Source organism: Phacochoerus africanus, chromosome X, assembly GCF_016906955.1.
Source record: "Phacochoerus africanus isolate WHEZ1 chromosome X, ROS_Pafr_v1, whole genome shotgun sequence".
Lineage (NCBI taxonomy): Eukaryota > Metazoa > Chordata > Mammalia > Artiodactyla > Suidae > Phacochoerus > Phacochoerus africanus.
In genome coordinates, this window is record NC_062560.1 from 2704357 (window position 1) to 2724864 (window position 20508).

General features: G+C 51.9%; 1 protein-coding gene across 4 annotated transcripts in view; it reads right to left on the minus strand.

Moving 5' to 3' along the window:
• Positions 1 to 20508, minus strand: part of PRKX (protein kinase cAMP-dependent X-linked catalytic subunit) — a 94870-nt gene that overhangs the window by 32788 nt on the left and 41574 nt on the right. For all 4 annotated transcript variants that reach the window (XR_007132946.1, XM_047765886.1, XM_047765885.1 and 1 more), the window contains exon 3: positions 8091 to 8354. Coding sequence is in view for 3 of the 4 variants with exons in the window: in XM_047765886.1 (XP_047621842.1) it covers positions 8091 to 8354 (264 nt within the window). In the remaining variant the exon portion in view is untranslated. The remainder of the gene's footprint in view (positions 1 to 8090; positions 8355 to 20508) is intronic.

Consider the following 20508-nt stretch of genomic DNA (forward strand, 5'->3'; position numbering starts at 1 on the left):
AGGACTCCTCACCACAGCAGAAAGGCGGAAGCAACACAAGTGCCCCCGTGGATGAGGAGATACACAAAACGTAACACATCCACACCGCGGAATCATCTCCAGTCCGCCAAAGAAAGGAACTCGGGTCGGGCTGCATCGGACCCTGAAGACACAGTCGCCAAAGGAACATCCTGCAGGCTCCCCCTTCCATGCGGTCCTTAGAGAGTCAGATTCAGACAGAAGAGTAGCTGCTGGGGCTGAGGGCTGGGGCGGTGGGGAGTCAGCACATTTTAATGGGGACAGGTTCCGCTGTGCAAGATGAGGAATGTTCTGGAGAAGGATGGCGGGGACGGTTGTACCACATGTTAGGGATGGCGGGAAACCCGCTGAATCTTAGCCTTGAACTTGGTGAAGAACGGTCTATGTTGGCCACGCTTCAAACGTCTGCACGGGCAGAGACAGGAGTTCCCGTGGTGGCTCCGTGGGTGAAGGACCCTCACAGGGTGCGTGAGGGTGTGGGTTCGAACCCTGGATCCTGCCTTGAGCGGTGTGACGATGAAAAGCTCATGGTCAACGTCAAGAATGCAGTCCTTGTAGGTGTCCGCGTGCATCTCTCCAAACCCTTCGCCCGCCAAGGCTGGGCAGGATCTCAGCGGGTTCAGGATCCGAGGCTGCCACACGTTGTGGCGCGGGCTGCAAGTGCATCTCAAATCCGAAGTTGCTGCGGCTGTGGTGTACCCCGGAACTTCCCTGTGCTGCAGGTGCAGCCCTAAAGAGAACAAAAAAAGTGCAGCGACAGAAGAGGCTAAGGAAGCAGGTTGTCCCCATGGATGGGAGGCCCAGGAGGAAGTGTGTGATCCCCAAAATCAAGGTAAGGGGACCAAGACCTCGGCAGAAGCTGGACAAAGGGTGGGTTTGGAAGGGATCTGGAACCAGTAACTGGAGACACACCTGTGGTCTGAGCTTTTTCTCTGTCGACCAGGCCCAGGGATGCAGATGTTTCCAGGCCGGGGATGGAACCCGAGCCACAGCAGTGACCTGAGCTGCTGCAGTGACAGTGCCGGATCCTTAAGCCATGAAGCCACCAGGGAGCTCCCAAGAGACCCTATCTTGCAGGTTTAATGCAAAGAGAACAAGAGCGTCCGCTCGCAGGTGTGCCTGTCCGCTCTGTGTCTCGGTGCCCGTCCCCAAGCCCACGCTGATGCTGTTACACAGCAGCATCCCGCCGTGCCGTCCCTGCCCCCCAAGGTCTGGGGGTCGGCGGGGGGACTTTGGCTCCTTCCGGGAACCCACCCGAAAGTGCACTTGAGTCTCTCTTTGCTTCCCTCCCCCAGGACACCCCCCCGCCCCCCAGCTCCCTGTGGTCACACAACAGACTCTCCCCTCTTTCCCCACAGCCCCTTGTGACACCAAGTCCCATTCAAATTTCAAATCCTATGGAAGGAACGGGGTTACATGCCCTCGGCTCAGGGGGAGATGGTGCAGCCTGGAAGCCAACCAGGAAGTACGATTCGGAGGAAAGCAGGAATGCCAGGAAGGGAAGGAGACAGGAGATGGGGGACCCGCCTCATGGAGAAGAGCAGAAGGGGCTCGCTCTACCTGCTGGGCTGGGCAAGGCGGATCCGATCTGGGTGCCCGAAGCACCCAGGAGGAGTTTCTCGTCCCCCAAGGTTGCGTCTAGCACCTGAGCTTCCGTGCACCCCACCTCAGAAGCATCCCTCCAACTGTATCAACCCAAAGTCAACCCCAGCTGCCTAGACTCACAAACGTCTTTAATTCAGTCGAACAATCGAGTTCTTGGCCCCTTCATGCTGCGTTCCGAGATGGGTGGCGCATCCAAGGTGGCCTGACCCCAGCTGGAAGCCTGGCTCTTTGGGGATGCCAAGACCAGGTGGAGGTGGTGGCAGGTAAGTGTACCTACCTCGGGCGCGGTGTCTCCACTTACAGCTAGAAAGGTGAGCCTCTTGCCAGGGTAAGGGGCACAGCTCGAAGGCTGGATGACTTGCCAGTTTCTACAGAAACTCAGGGACCTGCTCCCTCGTTCCAGGAAAAGCTTCCTGGGAAAAGCTCCCGTGCTTCCTGGACACACAGGCACAGATAGCCAGAAAGAGCTTCCGACTGCAATAGAGACGTTAAGACACAGCAGACAGCCCCGGATGCTGCTGGGAGACTGCAGGTCTGGGCTGTGAATTTTCCATGCCCCTGGTCTATCTCTTTTTTCGCTCGGTTGGCTCCTGGAGCGAAGGGCAAGGTGACACTCGCTCTTCTCCGATTTCTCGAAGTTTCCATTTCTACGATACCCGGAGTTTGGAGGCCGTCCTCCAAGGAAAGACAGGCCTCTCCGTCAAAGTGAGGTCACGCTGCTCACGTGCTCCTACGGCCCGCCGCCTTGCACGGCACCCATCCTGGGCTGTGGTCCCCCCCGTGTCCCAAATCCTGGTACCTGTGAATGAATGTCATCTTATTTGGCAACAGGGTCTTGTAGACGCAATCAAGTTACGGCGGGGACAGGTCCGATGACGCATGTCCTTGTTTAAGAAGAGGAAGAGGGGTTCTTTCACGGCGTGAGGGGGTTAAGGATCCGGCACTGGCACGGCAGCAGCTCAGTTCACTGCTGAGGCACAGGTTCAAACCCTGGGCTGGGAACTTCCACACGCCAAGGGAGGGAGGGAGGGAGGGAGGAAGGAAAAGAGATCAAGAGAAAAGAAAGACAGAGAAAGAAAGGGAAAAAGAGAGAGGAAGGGAGGAAAGAAGGAAGGAAAAGAGATGAAGAAAGAAAAAAGAGAAAGAGAGAAGAAAGGAAAAAAGAATGGAGGAAGGAAGAAGAGGAAGAGCCTTCTCTAGCCCGTAAGGAAGGCCACAGCGGGCAGGAGAGCACCTGCGAGCCAGGAAGAAAGCCTCCGCAGGAGCCCAATCCGCCAACACGCGGACCAACACGCGGACCGTGGACTTCCAAACTCTGAGAAATAAATGTCTTAGAAGGTCCCCAGGCCTATGGGGTTAGGACCCTGCTCTCACGACCTCATGTCACCTTAGTTACCTCCAAACAACACCCTCTGCACACACAGCCCCAGTGGGGGTTAGAGCTTCAACACGGGACGTTTGAAGGAACACAAAGTCCATCCCCAGCAATGGTGATGCTGCCGGTGGTGCTGCTGAGATGATGGAGGTGGTGTTGATAAAGAAACGACTTCCAAACAAACAAACAAAATCAATCCCCGAGATCCCATCGTGGCTCAGCGGAAATCAATCTGACAAGCATCCATGAGGACGGAGGTTCGATCCCTGGCCTTGCTCGGTGGGTTAAGGATCCAGGATTGCCGTGAGCTGTGGTGTAGATCACGGATGCAGGTCAGATCCCATGTTGCTGTGGCTGTGGGGTAGGCAGGCAGCTACAGCTCCAATTTGACCCCTAGCCTAGGAACCTCCATATGCCACAGGTATAGCCCAAAAAAGACAAAAAAAAAAAAAGAATCCTGTTGTGGCTCAGTGGGTTAAGATCCCTACATAGTGTCCATGAGGATGCGGGTTCCATCCCTGGCCTCGCTCAGGAGGTTACGAATCGGATGTGGCCACAAGCTACAGCATAGGTCACAGATGTGGCTTGGATCCGACGTTGCTATGAATGTGGCTGTGCCATAGGCTTGCAGCTGCAGCTCCGAGTCAACCTTTGCTTGGCCTGGGAACTTCCATATGCCAAAGGTGCCGCCATGAAAACAACCCAAAACAGAAAAAACACACAAAAAAACCAGGCGGACCATATACCATGTGCTGCCAATAGGGGGCAGCACCAACGCTATAAAACCAATCTTTAAAATTACGTAGTTTTCTCTCCTCTAGGAATTTTATTCTGAGCCGTGCAATGGGTGAAAATTTATAGGGAAAAATGAGGTGAATTTAACTGCATCATAAACCTGATCCTAGCACGGTCCCTTTCTAAAAACCAACAGAGAGGAGTCATTGAATGTAAAACTGTCTCCAAATCATTTCCCAGCAACACAGGTGTTTCTACAACATGAGGATACAGCTATCACCTGACCCAGCCCCATCTCATCATGGAACGGGACACCACGGGTGAGTTTTCGACGTCCCATATGGGAACCACTAGCTACATGGAGCATCTGAGTAGTTTAAAGGCACAGAGGAGCTGAAGTTGATCTACCTGCAATGAATTAGATCAGTTTTAATGGATGTGAATTTAAATCTAACAACCTGTACTGGATGCCGTGCTGGAACCTATACTCGATGCTGTGCCAGAAAAAAAACTATTTCTGGAGATCTCGGGCACACGAAGCGACTTTTTGCCTAGCTCTAAGGATTACGGACCCTAAGTACAGATCAAGGGGTGCTGATAAACACTCCGTGTCCTGATTTGAGACGTGTCCTAAAAATGCAAGGCGCCTGGAATATCCAAACTTCAGTAGCAAAAAGGCACGTGCTGTCTCAAGGCTGATGCTGAGTATACGCGGCAATGACCCTCTGTGGGATATAATGAATTAAATCCACTCTCTTCAACACATAAGCTACCCCTGTTTTTCTGCTGCGAGCACGGCCACTTGGCAGTGTGCAATACTTCGTGGGGTCTGCCTTGGGTGTGTGCTGGACCGCACCGCTCGAGAGGGGCAGCAACGTCCACAAGGTCGCTAGCAAAAACTGTCCAGAGGAACAAAACACACATCTTTGTCCCTGCAAACGGAAGACGGTAGGTTTGCGAATTATCCTCAGAAGCTGTGATGACATCAGAAAAGGGAGAGTCCACACGAGCCAGGAGAACAGACGTGGGGTTGCCAAGGGGGAGGGGAGGGGGGAGGGACGGGGAGTTTGGGGTGAGTAGATGCAAACTAGTGAATATAGGATGAATCAGCAACAAGATGCTACAATGTATGTATTTATACACACACATATATATTATGTACATATGTGTGTCTGTGTGACTGAGTCACTCCGGTGTGCAGCAGAAACTACTACATGGTAAATCAACCATCCGTCAATAAAATAATTAAAAAAAAAACACGCATGAAGAGGGGAGGCAGAGGAGCCTGGGGTGAGCAGATACAAACAGTCATGTATAGGACGGATAAATAAGACGCTCCCACTGTCCGGCCCAGAGAGATACACGCCGCATCCGAGGAGAGATGCAGAGGCGCCCGGAGACGAAAGCGCATGTATCCATATGGAAAACCCTGCATCCCTGCTGTGCAGCAGAAACTAACACGACACTGGTATGTTTCTTCTCCTTTGATACAGTATTTTTTTTTTTAAGGCATGAGAGCTTGAGGGGATGGTGCAAGAGTTTGGGATTCGCGGATGTGAAGTCTCATACGTAGGACGGATAAACAACAAGATGCTACTTCAGGCAGCAACGAACACGTGATAAGTGAATGACGTGTCCAGCAAACACGAAAAAAAGAAAAACAAGAGGCCCCTGTGTCTCCTGCTCTGTTTCGCTGTCTCTGTTTAATGCCTAGGTGTACCACCTGGTTGGGTGGCCCGTGGGGGATGCTGGGGGAAAAAGCTTCCATTTTATCAGGGGTTCAAAACAACAACAACAAAACCACAGCAAAACAACCCCCCTGCCACACACACACACACACACACACACACAAAAAACCCCACAAACCAAAAACCTAGAAAACGAATGTCTGATGCGAAGGAAGAGAAACTGCCCATGTGGAAAATAAGGCAGTTTTATCCCCTGCCTTTAATCACTTTGATGTGACTCGTTTCTTTGGAATAAAAAGGTAGATTTGAGGGAACTCTACCGAGTCACCCTGTGACGGAGCCTGACGGAGGATAACGTGAGAAAAAGAATGTACATACGTGTGTGTGACGGGGTCCCTTTGCTGTGCAGCAGAAAACCGACAGAACACTGTAAACCAGCTATAATGGAAAAAATTAAAATCCTTACATAAATTCTTTTAAAATCTAGAATTGAGGAGCTCCCGCTGTGGCACCGTGGGTTAAGAATCCGAGCACAGCAACTTAGATTGCTGTGACATATGGGTTCAATCCCCAGCCTGGTGCAGTGCATGAAAGGATCCTGCATTGCACTATTTGCAACAGCCAAGACATGGAAACAACCTAAATGTCAAGAAGACATGCTCCATATACACAATGGAATATTACTCAGCCATTAAAAAGAACAAAATACCAGCATTTTTAGCAACATGGATGGACCTAGAAACTATCATGCTAAGTGAAGTCAGCCAGACAATGAGACACCAACATCAAATGCTTTCACTGACATGTGGAATCTGGACAAAGGACAGACACTGACTCACAGACTTTGAAAAACTTACGGTCTCCGGAGGAGACAGTTTGGGGGGGTGGGGGGATGTTGCTTGGGTTGTGGGATGGAAATCCTATAAAATTGGATTGTGGTGATCATTGTACAACTACAGGTGTGATAAATTCATTGAGTAATAAAAAAATAAAATTAAAAAAAGAAAACAACATAAAAAATAATAATAATAAATAAATAAATAAAATGAAGGATCCTGCATTGCCAGTGCTGTGGCATACATGGCAGTTGCAGCTCCGATTCAATCCCTGGCCCAGGTCCTTGCATATGCTGCAGATGTGACCATAAATAAAATAAAATAAATCTAGAACTGCATTCTCACCAGACCTTTAGACTCAAGAGAAGCCTCGAGCGCTTCAAGTAACAGGTCCTCCTGGCTTAAGGGCTCAGGATTTAAAATGTCACCAATTATTCTTTTATCCTATATATTAAATTCAGCAACGATCCTAAAGGAAAGAGTATGCTCTTTAGAGACTAAAACACTCGTAAAAATTCAACACATACAGCTTTGAAATATATCAGCCTCACTTATGCTGAATACTGTATGTTTCTAAGCTTTGTATCATATAAGGATACACACTTGCTATAAACGCTGTTTCCCAGTTAAACAGAGCATTCAGGCTTCTCAGGGAGAAAATCCAAGAAGTATTTTATAATAAACGATGTAAGATTTTTTTTTTCCCTTTTATGGCTGCACCTGTGGCAAAAGGAAGCTCCAAGATGGGGGTCAAATCGGAGCTGCAGCTGCAGGCTTACACCACAGCCACGGCAACACCAGAGCCGAGCTGCATCCTCGACCACAGATGCAGCTGTGAAAAAAAGGAAAACAGGAGAGAAAAAAAAACCCTAAAAAGAGAACTATCATATGATGCTGGAATCCCACTCCTAGGCATATATCCCCCATGTTAAAAAAAAAAAAAAAGACTGTGGAGTTCCTGTCGTGGCGCAGTGGTTAACGAATCTGACTAGGAACCATGAGGTTGCGGGTTCGGTCCCTGCCCTTGCTCAGTGGGTTAACGATCCGGCGTTGCCGTGAGCTGTGTTGTAGGTTGCAGACGCGGCTCGGATCCCGTGTGGCTGTGGCTCTGGTGTAGGACAGCAGCTACAGCTCCAATTAGACCCCTAGCCTGGGAGTCTCCATATGCCGTGGGAGCAGCCCAAAGAAATAGCAAAAAGACAAAAAAAAAAAAAAAGACTAATTCCAGAAAATACGTGCACCCCAATGTTCACAGTAGCCCTATTCGCAATAGCCGAAACATGGAAGCAACCTAAGCATCCCTCACCAGAGCAATGGACAAAGAAGACATGGTACAGGAGTTCCCGGTGTGGCTCCACAGGTTAAGAACCCAACGTAGAGTCTGTGAGGATACAGGTTCGATCTCTGGTTGCACTCAGTGGGTTAAGGATCTGGCATTGCCATGAGTTGTGCTGTAGGTCCCAGATGCGGCGCAGATCTGGCGTGGCTGTGGCTGTGGTATAGACCGGCAGCTGCAGCTCCAATTCAACCCTTAGCCTGGGAACGTCCCTCTATCACAGATGCAGCTGCAAAAAGGAAAAAAAAAACAACAACGGTGGCACCGATCCATGAGGCAACAGGACGCAGCCATAAAGAAGAAATCACGCCACCTGCAGCCACGAGGATGGACCCAGAGAGGCTCATACCCCGAGACGTCAGATGAGGAAAGACACGACGCTATCATGTCTACACAGACTCTGACACCAACAGAACGCCCAGAATAGGACAGAGTGGTGGCGGCCAGAGGCAGGGCAGGGGCGGGAGGGGGAAACGGGGCTGGGGACGGTCACTTACTTGTCCACCAGCTTCTTGGCGAACCCGAAGTCGGTGAGCTTGATGTGCCCGTCCCTATCCAGCAGGATGTTCTCCGGCTTGAGGTCCCTGTAGACGATCTCCTTGGAGTGCAGGTACTCGATGGCGCACACGATCTCCGCCGAGTAGAAGAGCCCGGTGGCGGCGGAGAAGCGGCCCCGGTTGCGCAGGTAGCTGAAGAGCTCGCCGCCCGGCACGAACTCCATCAGCATGTACAGGAAGCGGTCGTCGTGGCCCGTCCAGAACCTGCGGGGGGCACAGCGGGGCTGAGGGCTGCCGATCCTGAAGCGACGCATGTGGGCGGGCAGACACGGACCCCGACGTGTTCAGGGGTGGCGGGGACCCCTGTACAGATGTGTGTGCTGGAGCTGGAGGCGGGGTGACCTGTCCAGACAGGTTAGGATGTGTCTACAGGTGGACACTGGGGTATATGCATGGACAGAGGCCGAGAACTGGGTGTGGACCGATGCGAAGATTGCGCAGGCACGAAGGGCATGGGGCAGGTGCACGTTAAGACAGACATATCTATAGCTCTTAGAAGAGAAAAATCAACCTATAAGCAGATTCTTACTTTAAAAAAAGATACACCCCTTGCTAGAGGTTCACATGCTCGTATCGATGGACAGACGCCAGCACCTATGCATGCACGGATGTTAGGATTTCGTAGGCATGAATGAATCGGGACAGGTGCATGTTAAGATACATCTACAGGTATGAGGAGAAAAACAACCTTTAAACACACTATTATTTTAAAACAAGTTACAGCCCTAGGAAGATGGGAAGATACTCACAGAGACGGACAGGTGCCAAGATTTAGGTCCGGACTGATGTTAAGATTTGCTAGAGGTCAATGTTACGGTGCAGATACATCTATGCACACAGTGGGATAGAACAGGATGGAAGATGACAGAGCAGGGAATGTGTATATATGTGTGGCTGAGACGCTTCGCTATGCTGCAGAAACGGGCACGACGTGGCCCATCAACTGTACTTTAAAAATACATGTAGAGGGGTTTTTTTTTTAAAAAAATGATACATCTTGGAGTTCCCGTCGTGGCTCAGCAGAAACGAATCCAAGTAGCATCCATGAGGATCGGGGTTCGATCCCTGGCCTCGCTCAGTGGGTTAAGGATCCAGCATTGCCGTGAGCGGTGGTGTAGGTCACAGATGCGGCTTGGACCCCACGTTACTGTGGCTGTGGTGCAGGTCAGCAGCTGTCGCTCCCATTCGACCCCTAGGCTTGGACCGTCCATATATCGCAGGTGCGGCCCTAAAAAGCAATACATAAATAGATAAATAATATATGCAAAATACATTTTTTAAAAAAGATACATCTATACATATTAGGAAAGCAAAACTACCTATGAAACAGATTACTCTAGGACAAGACTCACCCCTAGGTGAGGTGAGGATGCCTCTGCAGATGGACAGACGCCGAGATGCGTGTACAGACACATGCGAAGACGTGCTAGCGGTAGAAAGATGCCAGCACCTGTGTCTCGACTGATGTTAAGATCTGCTAGAGACCAGTGCTATGGAGACGGCAGACAGACACGCGTTCAGACATGTGCACGTATAAGCATCATGCGTTACGATTTAAGTCTTTCAGGATCGGGTCCCTTTGCTACAGCTCCCTGGCCGGTCAAGCCACTGTCCGCACAGCTCCCAGACCTACTCCAGCACCAGGACAAGCATCTACCTGGATTGGTTCTCAGCTCCAAGGAATTGGTTCTCAGCTCCAAGGAACAAGGCATCGCAAGCCTGCAAAGCCCGTCCCTTCACCCCTCAGGGGCATCAGATAATTCACCACGAGGGACATTAGGGCACCACCGAGGAGTGAGAGAAACCAGGGTTAAGCAAGCACGTGGAATGTGTGTCCCTAGACATAGCGCAGGTGGAGACCAGGGGATGCAGGCAGGAGAGCCTTGGGTCAGAGTCTGTTTCGGTCGCCTGGCTGCCAGCAGGACTGCAATGCCATCCCCGGGCAGGCTGACCCATGGAGGAAAGAGGCAGGCTTAAGTGTGTGTAATTGGCGCTCAACTGCAGGGGATGGGATGGTCCCTCCCACGCCTGACCCGCCACGCTCGGCCACCAGCTGGGTTTCCTGCCACAGCACTACCTCGGCGCTGACGCCACCCACCCGGAGTTTGCATCAGACCCCACGGGGTAAGGGCCGGCCCCTTAGGACTGTCCCCCGCGTCAGACGCCACGGCAAGTCCTGGGACCGACGGGCTCCAGGTGGAAGGTAACGACTCCCGCGCTGGGTTTTTCAATGAACTGGCTGGCACGGCTCACACAACTCGGCAGCCGTTCATGCACTAGGTCACCTGTTTATTAGAAAGGATACAGCTCAGGGAGGGCCAGACGGGAGAGGTGCGGACGGCAAGCTATGAAGAAGGGGGGCGCTCCCACACCCACTCTGGGGGCCACGCTCCCCCTCTCTCCATGCGTTCACCAACCCAGATGCTCTGGACCCTAGCTTTTTGGGATTTTGCGAGAGGCTGCATTACCTAGACCTGATGACCGCCTGGGTCCTTGGGGAGTAAACTCAACCTGCGGCCCCTGTCCCCTTCCCAAGGTCAGGGCTGGGCTGACAGTGTCAACCCTCCAGGGGCTGGTTCCCCTGGCCATCAGCCCCATCCTGAGGGGACCGGGGGGCTTTCCAAAAGTCACCTCATGAACCTAAGAAAAGACACCTTTATGCAGAAATGACATCCTATGGTATCTGTCTGTCTCTGTCTCACTGACTTCGCTTCGCATGAGACTCTCTTGGTCCATCCCTGTGGCTGCAGATGGCGTGATGCCGTGCTCTTCTCTGGCTGAATCTAAAATCTGGCACAAATGAACCTCTCTACAGAGCAGAAGAAGACTCGTGGACATGGAGAGCAGACCTGCGGTTGCCAAGGGGGAGGGGGAGGGAATGAGACGGACGGGGAGTCGGGGTTCGTAGATGCAAACTATGACACTGAGAATGGATAAGCCATGCGGTCCCGCTGTCCAGCACAGGGAACTCTATCCGGTCTCCTGGGACAGACCAGGATGGATGAGAATAAAGGTATCTTATACCTGATTCGCTTTGCTGCACACCTGAAACTGACACAACCTTATCCATCAACTACAGTTCAAAGAATGGAAGAAAAGACAGAAAAGGGCAGGAGCCTTGGTTAGAGTGAATACAGAGGAAAAGGGAATGAAAAACGGCACCTGCTGGGCCCCAGGAGCTGGTTGGAAGGAGGGGGCGCGCAGAAAGGTCACGAATTCATATTTGGACTTGGGGACCTGATGCACCTGTGGGGCATTGGGGCAGAAGGACCAGGAGCCAGCTGGATGGGCAAGCCAAGGGGAGAAGGAGCAGAGCTTGGAGTCTTGAGTCTCAGATGCAGAGTGAGCGTGATCAGGGTGCACGGTTTGGGGGTGGAGAGCACGTGCCCAGATGCACACCCGTCCGTCCCCGACATCCATGTCCACTCTCTGGTCCTCTCGCCTCCAGCCTGCCTGCCCAGCTGCTCTCCGCGGAAAGCCTGAGAGCGCTCTCTCACCCCCACCCTGTATCCTGGAACAAGTCCCCCCAAGAACATCCAGGGAGGACCCTCATGAAGCTGAGTTAACAACTGCGAGAGGCGAAAAAGCCTGTATAACATGCTGCAGGATGCCGGACTGTCACATGCACGCATGCAGAGCTCTTTGAGCACAGAAAAAAGGACAGAGGCTGCCCACATGATGGCCTGATGAGGATGGAGGACAGAAAGAAGAAAAGAAGGCAAAAGAGGCGAATTGGAAAAGAAGAAGAAGAAACACAAACAAGAAAACTGCTTAAGTATCTCCGCAAGCCGGAAAGAGAGTTAGACACTGAAAATGCCCTACTCAGACTCGAAAGTAGTCAGACTTTGTACACCCATGTGAACACAGGTATTTCATTACAGCACTCAAGAAGTAGAGGCAACCTTAATGTCCATAGATGGATGGATGATGATGGATGGGTAGATGACGGATGAACAGATGGAGGATGGATGGATAAGGGATGGATGGATGGAAGATGGATAGATGGATGGATGATGAATGGATGACGGATGGATGGGTAGGCGATGGAAGAATAGATGGATGATGAATGGGTGGGTGGGTGGATGAACGGATGGCCAGATGGATGGGTAGATGATGGAAGAATAGATGGATGGATGATGGATGGATGATGGATGGATGGGTAGATGATGGAAGAATAGATGGATGGATGATGGATGGATGATGGATGGATGGGTAGACGATGGAAGAATAGATGGATGATGAATGGGTGGGTGGGTGGATGAACGGATGGCCAGATGGATGGGTAGATGATGGAAGAATTGATGGATGGCTGGATGGATGGATGGATGCTGGATGCAGTGGATGGATGTGGATGGCTGGATGGATGATGGATAGATAGATGGATGGTGGATGGATGGATGGATAGATGGATGGATGATAAATGGATGACAGATGGGTAAACAATGGAAGAATAGATGGATAATGAATGGGTGGGTGGGTGGATGAACGGATGGCCAGATGGATGGGTAGATGATGGAAGAATTGATGGATGGCTGGATGATGGATTGATAGATGGATGGTGGATGGATGGATGGATAGATGGATGGATGATAAATGGATGACAGATGGGTAAACAATGGAAGAATAGATGGATGATGAATGGGTGGGTGGGTGGGTGGATGAACAGATGGACAGATGGATGGGTAGACGATGGAAGAATAGATGGATGGATGATGGATGGATGGGTAGGTGATGGAAGAATAGATGGATGATGAATGGGTGGGTGGGTGGGTGAACGGATGGACAGATGGATACACAGCATGGAGTCCATCCACGTGATGGAATATTACGCAGCCATGAAAAGGAGTGAGACTCTGCCTGACACAGGCTACCACACGGATGAACCTTGACCACATGATGCTCAGGGAGAGAAGCTAGACCCAGAAGGACACACAGTGTGGGATTCCACTTAGAGGAGGTCCCTAGAATTGTCACATCCACAGAAACAGAAAGTAGACGGTGAGGCCAGGGGCTGAGGAGGGGAAGTGAGGAGTCAGTGTTTCAAGGGGACAGAGCTTCACTTTTGCAAGATGAAAAGGTTCTGGAGACGGTGGTGGTTGCACAACAGTGTGGATGTACTTCAAGCCACTGGGCTACACACTTAAAAAATGGCAGCGATGGTCAATCATGGGAGGTTTCACCACAATCAAAAACTGAAACTGAAAAATGTTTGTAGGCAAGCGTAGGTATTCACCTACGATGTTTCCAACAGCCAAACACGGCTGTTGTTTACAACAGCTAGGAGCACACACAACGGCACAAACCTAAGCTCTGAGCTCCAAGAAGGACCTTCTCTCTTTCACTTTCTTTTCTTTTTAGGGCCACACCCGCAGCATATGAAGTTCCCAGGCTAGGAGTTGAATTGGAGCTGCAGCCGCCAGCCTACACCACAGCCACAGCCAACGCAGGATCCGAGCCGCATCTGCAACCTACACACAGCCAGCACCCACCCTCCGGCGTCCTAATGAACTCAAAGTCAACCCCATTCATTTGGAGACACCTAACTTCAAACTGTCCTCATCTCTCCAGATGCAGCAGGAAAGTCAAACTCCTGCCATTAAAAGAACAACGAAAACCCAACTGCGTCATCGTATCCTCTTGCGCCCCACTGCCCTGGGCAATATGAAGTTCTAGAAAGTTCACTGCAGTTTCCCAGCCAGCTCCACGGTCCCCAGCCTCAAGGGCACCTGGACTGTTGGTTTCACTGCCCTCCTTCCTACGGTCTCTCTGCTGCTGCTGTCCCCGTGGGTCCCCTCCTTCTCCTTCTGCGAGATTCTGCTGAAGCAGCCACATGGCTCTGGCCCCGCACAGCCGGCCCCCAGGTCTGGTGGTTCCCTCGTGGCCCAGGCTGCCCGTATGGACCAGAGCCTCACAGGGAAGTTCCCGGTTCACTCGACAACCCGGGGAATTCAAAGCTCCCTTTTCTCCGCGTCCACCATGCCCCCCACAACTCCAAATGTACCTCCCAGTGTTTGGGGATAAAGCCCAGGAACAAGGCATGGGGAGGCGGCTGTGTTCCTTGTGTCACGGGGGCCCCTTGCAGGCAGTGAGGAAAAGCAGAAGGAGAGCTATTTTTACACTGTTGCTTTTTGCATTCAAGCGCAGAGCGGGCAGAGGAAGTCAGACCGGGCTTTCTTCCCTCCCTCACGCTCAGAAAAGCAAAGCGCCCTGGCCCCACGCCACGCGCCAACGAGACGCAGAGCAGACGCAAGGCTGGGGCAGGGATGAAGGGGCTCCTTCAGGCTCCGTGCTCGTCTGCTCCCGAGCTCCTCCAAGCGCAAATCAAGCGCTCACCGCACCGGGTATGGGGCCGATGGGTGCCGTGGGTGACAGGCGTCTGAGATCTTGCTTCCCAGATGTGGGCAGGACACGGGCAGCAACCCAGCCCGCCAGCGGGGGCTTCACGGGACGCGGGGCGCGATGGCTCTTGGGAGCGCGGGGAAGGCCCGGACTCATTATCAAGACTGAGCACGGAGCTCCCGGCACCGGAGCAGGACAAGCGAGGGCGGACGGAGCCCCCGCCCACGTGCCTCTGCCTGCGCCCCCATCGCAGCCGTTATCAACCGGGGTCGTTCTGCTCCCACAGACGACGCTCGGCCTGGTGACACTGGGAAAGTGTCACGGCGACTGGCCTCTGGTGGACGGAGGGGCCAGGAGTCAGGTTCACCATCAGACCAGTGCACAGGACGCCCCCTCCAGACAGGCATCCAAACCCCAGGGTCGAGAGGCTGAGGAAGCCAGCAGGTGTACCTTCCACAGAGTCAAAGGCCAAGAGCCGCGAGGGCAGGAAGAGGCAGAGGCGGATGGAGACGTCCAGTCGGGAACCGAGACTGTGGGTCTGCCATCCGCCCTGCGGAAGAAAATCCCGCACCGTGATGGTTAAGTCGGAAAGGCGACTCCACCCCAAGGAAGGCAGACCTGTGACATTTCCAGAGAAGCACGTCCAACAATGGCCCCAAGGCAACCGGTTTCAGACGTCCGACTTCATCCCTCGGCCCTGCTCCCTTCTCCTCCCCACCCCACCCCCGATCTGGCCAAGACACAGTCTCGTTAACGGGCCACACCTCGGGTGGCCCTGTGGATGACACGAGGGAAGCAAAACTTTGAATATTTTCAACGCGCTCCCCTGAGAATGGCGACCACGTGGGGACCCCTGGTTGGAAGCGACGTCTCCATGAAGGAAGCCCCCTCACCTGCTCCCCAAAGCACGGGTTGGACAAAGATTTCCCAGCTCGGTCTCCAAAGTTCATGAACACAAACTCCTACATTTAAGACACGACATCACTGATAAAGAAAAGCGACGCTCGACCCTTTACAAGGGCCACCATGCACAAGGATGATCGAGCGATTCGGCATGTTCTCCTACGGAGGGAAAAACAAACAAACACACACCCGGCATCACGAGCCCAAATCAGAAATGAAAGAGGAATGGGGGGAGTGAGAAGCAGAAGCAGAGTCGGATGATACAGGAGGCGGCAGGGAAAGTGGAGGAAGACAGAGCGTCAAAAGAAAAAAAATACCCCACCTGAAAAGCGGAGAATGAGGTGTTAGTCGGCAGCCTTGCCCAGCACGTAAGCCCAGGAGGCAGCCTCTCAGACAGTTCTGAGGGTCTGTTCCACAGAGGCGAGGGACCAGCCAGAATATATGCATTTTTGCAAAAAAAAAACCCAAAACAACCAACCAACAAAAACCAGGTAGTCAAAACATCCAAGATTCCTCGTAAAGAAAACCAGACTTCTCACGTGAAAACACTGAGCATTTTTCTCTGGGTGGGAAGGTGGACGCGTCTGGGCTCGTGGCCGTCGCGGTCGTGATACGCGCCTTGGCCATCAAGGGCCGGAGTGGTCCTGCCCTTTCCCATCCTGAGTCCTCAGCACACACAGTCCAGGGCAGCGGCAGCGGCTGAGGGCAAGAGCCGCGACATCCTTTGTTCACCGCTGTGGCAGATGACATGCTTCATCCGTAACAGGTACGTTCTCAGGACGGATGAGCCTAGTCTCATTCAGAAGCCTTCACCTCTGCTCTCTTGTCTGCGGCCACATTCAAAGTGACTGGGACCTAGCCAGCCCGCAGCTCAGAGGTTTCCGTTACAAGAAGAACAGCAGCAGAGGTCCCGTTGTGGCTCGGCAGGTTAAGAATTCGACTGCTATCCATGAGGATGCGGGTTCAATCCCTGGCCTCACCAGCAGGTGAAAGGATCTAGCGTGGCCCCTCGGATCTGGCGTCGCTGTGGTGTGAGCCAGCAGCTGCAGCTCCGAATCGACCCTTAGCCTGGGAATTCCAAGTGCCATAGGTGCAGCCCTAAAAAAAAAAAAAAGGCAACAGCCAACTCAGGCAAAACCCGAAACCGAGAGCATGTTACCGATTAGAAGGTGACGAAGGGATTACCTCTTGTCCATCAAAGGGAAATTGAAGAGAGCGTGAAAGGTGGCACCCAGAGGAAGGAAACAGGAACACCCCAGAGAAGCAAGGAGAAGAAAATGCACCCGGCATGGGACACTACCGCCAGGACACGTCCAGGAAAGCTTTTCTCGAAGCCTATAGCCAGGAGCCAGGCGCCCAATGGCATTTCTAGCTGTGGCTCCGATTCTGGACTCTCAGGTTGCCCTCGAGACGACTGCTTCATCAACTCGCCTGGCGACAGAGACCACCGCACTGGGCACTTCCACTGTCACAGGGACAGAACGGCTCTGGTCTCTTTCTCAAGCTCGATGGCTATGGCCCACTGTGATGGCTAATTATCTTCGGCCTCACCTTGATTAGGCCACATGCAGTCAAACACACATCTACACGGCACTGGGAAGAAACCCGTGCTGATGTCAAGAGCTACCATTCGTTGACTTCAAGAGAAGCAGATGAGAACCCTCTGCCACATGGTGGGCCGCATCCAATCATTTGAAGGCCTCGATAGACAAGACGTGCAGCTTCCCAAGGAAGAAGGAATTCGGCATCTAGAGTGAACTGTGATAGAGAAATTCTGCCCCAATGCCCAGCTTCCTGGACTTTTTGGCAGAATTCTACACATCTTGATGTGATTAGCATCCTACCGTTAGGTGACTTTAAGGGAAGCAGATGACCTGCCATCATAAGGGTGGGCCTCATCCAATCAGGTGAAGGCCTCAAGAGCCAAGAAGCAAGGGTTCCCAAGGAAGAAGGAATCTGGCATCTAGATTAAACTGTCTTATAGAAATTCAGCTTCCTAGGCTTTTCTGCAGAATTCAGACTCAAGATTGCAACATCAACTCTTAACTGGAATTACTAGCCACAGATTGCAGACTCACTGACCCCTAAAATCACATGAGTCAGTTCCTTCTTGATCACATATGTATGAAAGGAGTTAGCCTGCCACCCAACAGCAACACGTAACAACGAGGCAATATGTATTTCTCACATGATCTGTGACTGCCATCAAGTTAAAATTTTTTTCAAGCTATTCCCTGGCTCAGCATGACTTCTCTGAATTAATGATTTCATTAGAATTCTACGTCAAATCCAGGTGTTCCAGATTATTGCCTCTGCGGGTACCTAGCGGGGGAATGAGAGGCATCCAGTAGGGTGGGAGCTTGTCTCAGCCCCTGTCTGGCTGGTAGTTTCTCGTTTCTCTGTAGAGCAAACAGCTGAGCTACATGGAAGCTCTGGGATTGGTTTGGCATCTAGACGTAGCAAGGTCTAGAAGGAAGCATTGGGATGGGCCAGGAAAAGGGTCAGGCGGAGCAGCATGGGCGAGCGTGGGGAGCTGTGACGGTGGGGCAGGAGGAAGCTGGACGCTGGCACGAGATGACTACCCTGCAGGCTGTGTCACCTCCCTAGCTCAGGTATCCATCCATCCATCCCTTCATCCAAATACCTATCCATCAATCTACTTATCTACCTTTTTCTATAGCATCTATCTATATCATCTATGTTATTTTTATATCATCAACCTATCTATCCATCCTGCTTTCCTTTCTTTCATCCATCCATCCATCCTAATAACACTCTATCTACCCACCAGTGTATTTATCTATTTCTGTATCTCTCTATCCAGCCATCCACACATCTATTTATCATCTACCTATCCATCCATCATCTATTTATCTATCTACATCTACCTATCTATCCATCCATATATCTATCTTATGTGTGTGTGTGTGTATATATATCATCTATTATTTATACCTATCTATCCACCCATCATCTACCTATCCATCTACTCAACCATCCATCCAATGTATTTATCATCCAACTAGCCAGCTAGCTATTATCTATCTCATCTACGGGAGTGCTCTGTAATCAGGACCATTTCCCTCCCTAGGACACTTTCTGTCAAGGTCTAGAGACATTTTTTTTTGCCATTGCGTCGGGGCAGCACTACTGGCACTGAGTGGGCAGAGACCAGGGGTGCTGTTATCCATTCTATGGGACACAGAAGAGCCCCCACCACAAAGAAGCTCCAGTCCCCAGTGTCAGCGCCACGAAGCCGTGAACACTGTCCCAGATCCCAACAGCTCTAAGGTGCCAGCAATGTCGACACACCGAAAGGGCAAGGAGCAGACCTTGGGGTCATGGTCTCGGGGCAGGACACAACGCCAGACGGCTCCCTGGGCAGTCCTGTCTCACGCTTCCTCTGCACCCTGGATGGGGACTGACTCCGGGCTTCTGAAATTAGCTCTACGCTGGCTGAGCTGGTGTTGGGAACGGCTTTATCGCAGAGCAGAATGCCACCTTCCGTGGGTATGTGACGAATGCCCTGGCTCCCTTTCAACAGTACAACCAGGAGCACTTCACATACCGAGCACTGATAACACCGGGGGCAGACGTGCCAACTCATCCGAGGGGAACTTCCAAGTCTTTTGCTCAGGGTCGTGAGTATTTCAACACGGCTTCACTGAAACGCAAGCAAAAGCCAGTCAACATCTGTGGACAGCGTGGAACACAGACGCTGGGTGACCCAATTCGCATCAAGAGAAAGGGCACAGCGGGGTGGATGGACTACCTGCCTCACCCATGGTCCCCTCCCCCTAAATTGTGAGCATCTCCCCATGGCCACAGGCACCCCCCTTCCCTGGTACGCAGGGCTGGACAGATAAAGCACACTCTCCTGTGCCACGTATGGGGTGTTTCAGGAGCCTCCTTACACTAGATCAAAAAAATTTTTTTTTCTTTTTACAGCTGCACCTGCAGCATATGAAGGTTCCCAGGCGAGCGGGTAAATCAGAGCTCTATCTGCCAGCCTACACCACAGCCATGGCAACGCCAAATCCCAGCCACGTCTGCAAGGCAACACCAGATCCTTAACCCACTGAGCGAGGCCAAGGATCGAACCCGCAGCCTCATGGAGAGTAGTCAGGTTCTTAACCCGCTGAGCCACAATAGGAACTCCCAGGAGATGAATCTTAATTCAGTTTTCAAGCACCGAGTGTAACATACAGAACATATCCAGATGCTACCCATCCCTTATCCTGAGACCCTCATGTGTTGAAAAGTCTACTTTTAAGTGGCCAAGCAGGTGTTCCGGGCTGAGCTGTGTTCCCCCCAAATCTTGAATTAACCCCAGGACCTCAGCATGGGATGTGTGAGGATGGGGTCTTTAAAGAGGGGACGAGGATACAATGAGGTCATTAGGGTGAGTCCCGATCCAAGCTGACTGGGGTCCTTAGAAGAACAGATCAGGACACAGGGACCCAGAGGGACAACCTTGTCAACTACCTGACCAGGAAAAATTCCTGCCTCTCAGCCACGCTCCTAACTGGACCTGACGTAGGAAAAGGCTGCATTCAAGTGTGTCCTGCCCCCAGTGAGCTGCATGAGCCGCAGGAACAGCGATGCAGCATAGAAGCTGTCCGATTACGGAGCCAGCACAGTCCACAGCAATCACACACCTTACAGAGCAAAAGATAACCTAGGGTCAAATTCCATCCCACTGAAACTAGGGCTGCAAGCCCTAGTTTGTGACAGAAACCAGTTGGGTACTTTTCTGAAAGCGGGGAACATCCGAATACAGAATCGGTGTCCCTGTGGATGCGGGAAGTTAGCACACAGGAGAATGAAACCCTCTGCTCAGCTGCCCGCGGTAAAGAAGGCACAGGCATCTAACGCAAGCTCTGTTTTGCAAGTTCCTCTATCTCCCTGCTCCTTTGTAACCACCCAAAGCTCAAGGATTCTCTCCTGGAAACGCATCACTCCAGGAGGGGATGGGGTGTTAGTTTCTTGGGGCTTATTCCCCAAAGACCTCAAGTTACATCTTCACTACGCCTGCCGAGACCCAATTCCCCAATAAGGACACGTTCACAGAGAGTGGGGGCAGGACTTCAACATAACTTTTTTTTGGGGGGGGGAG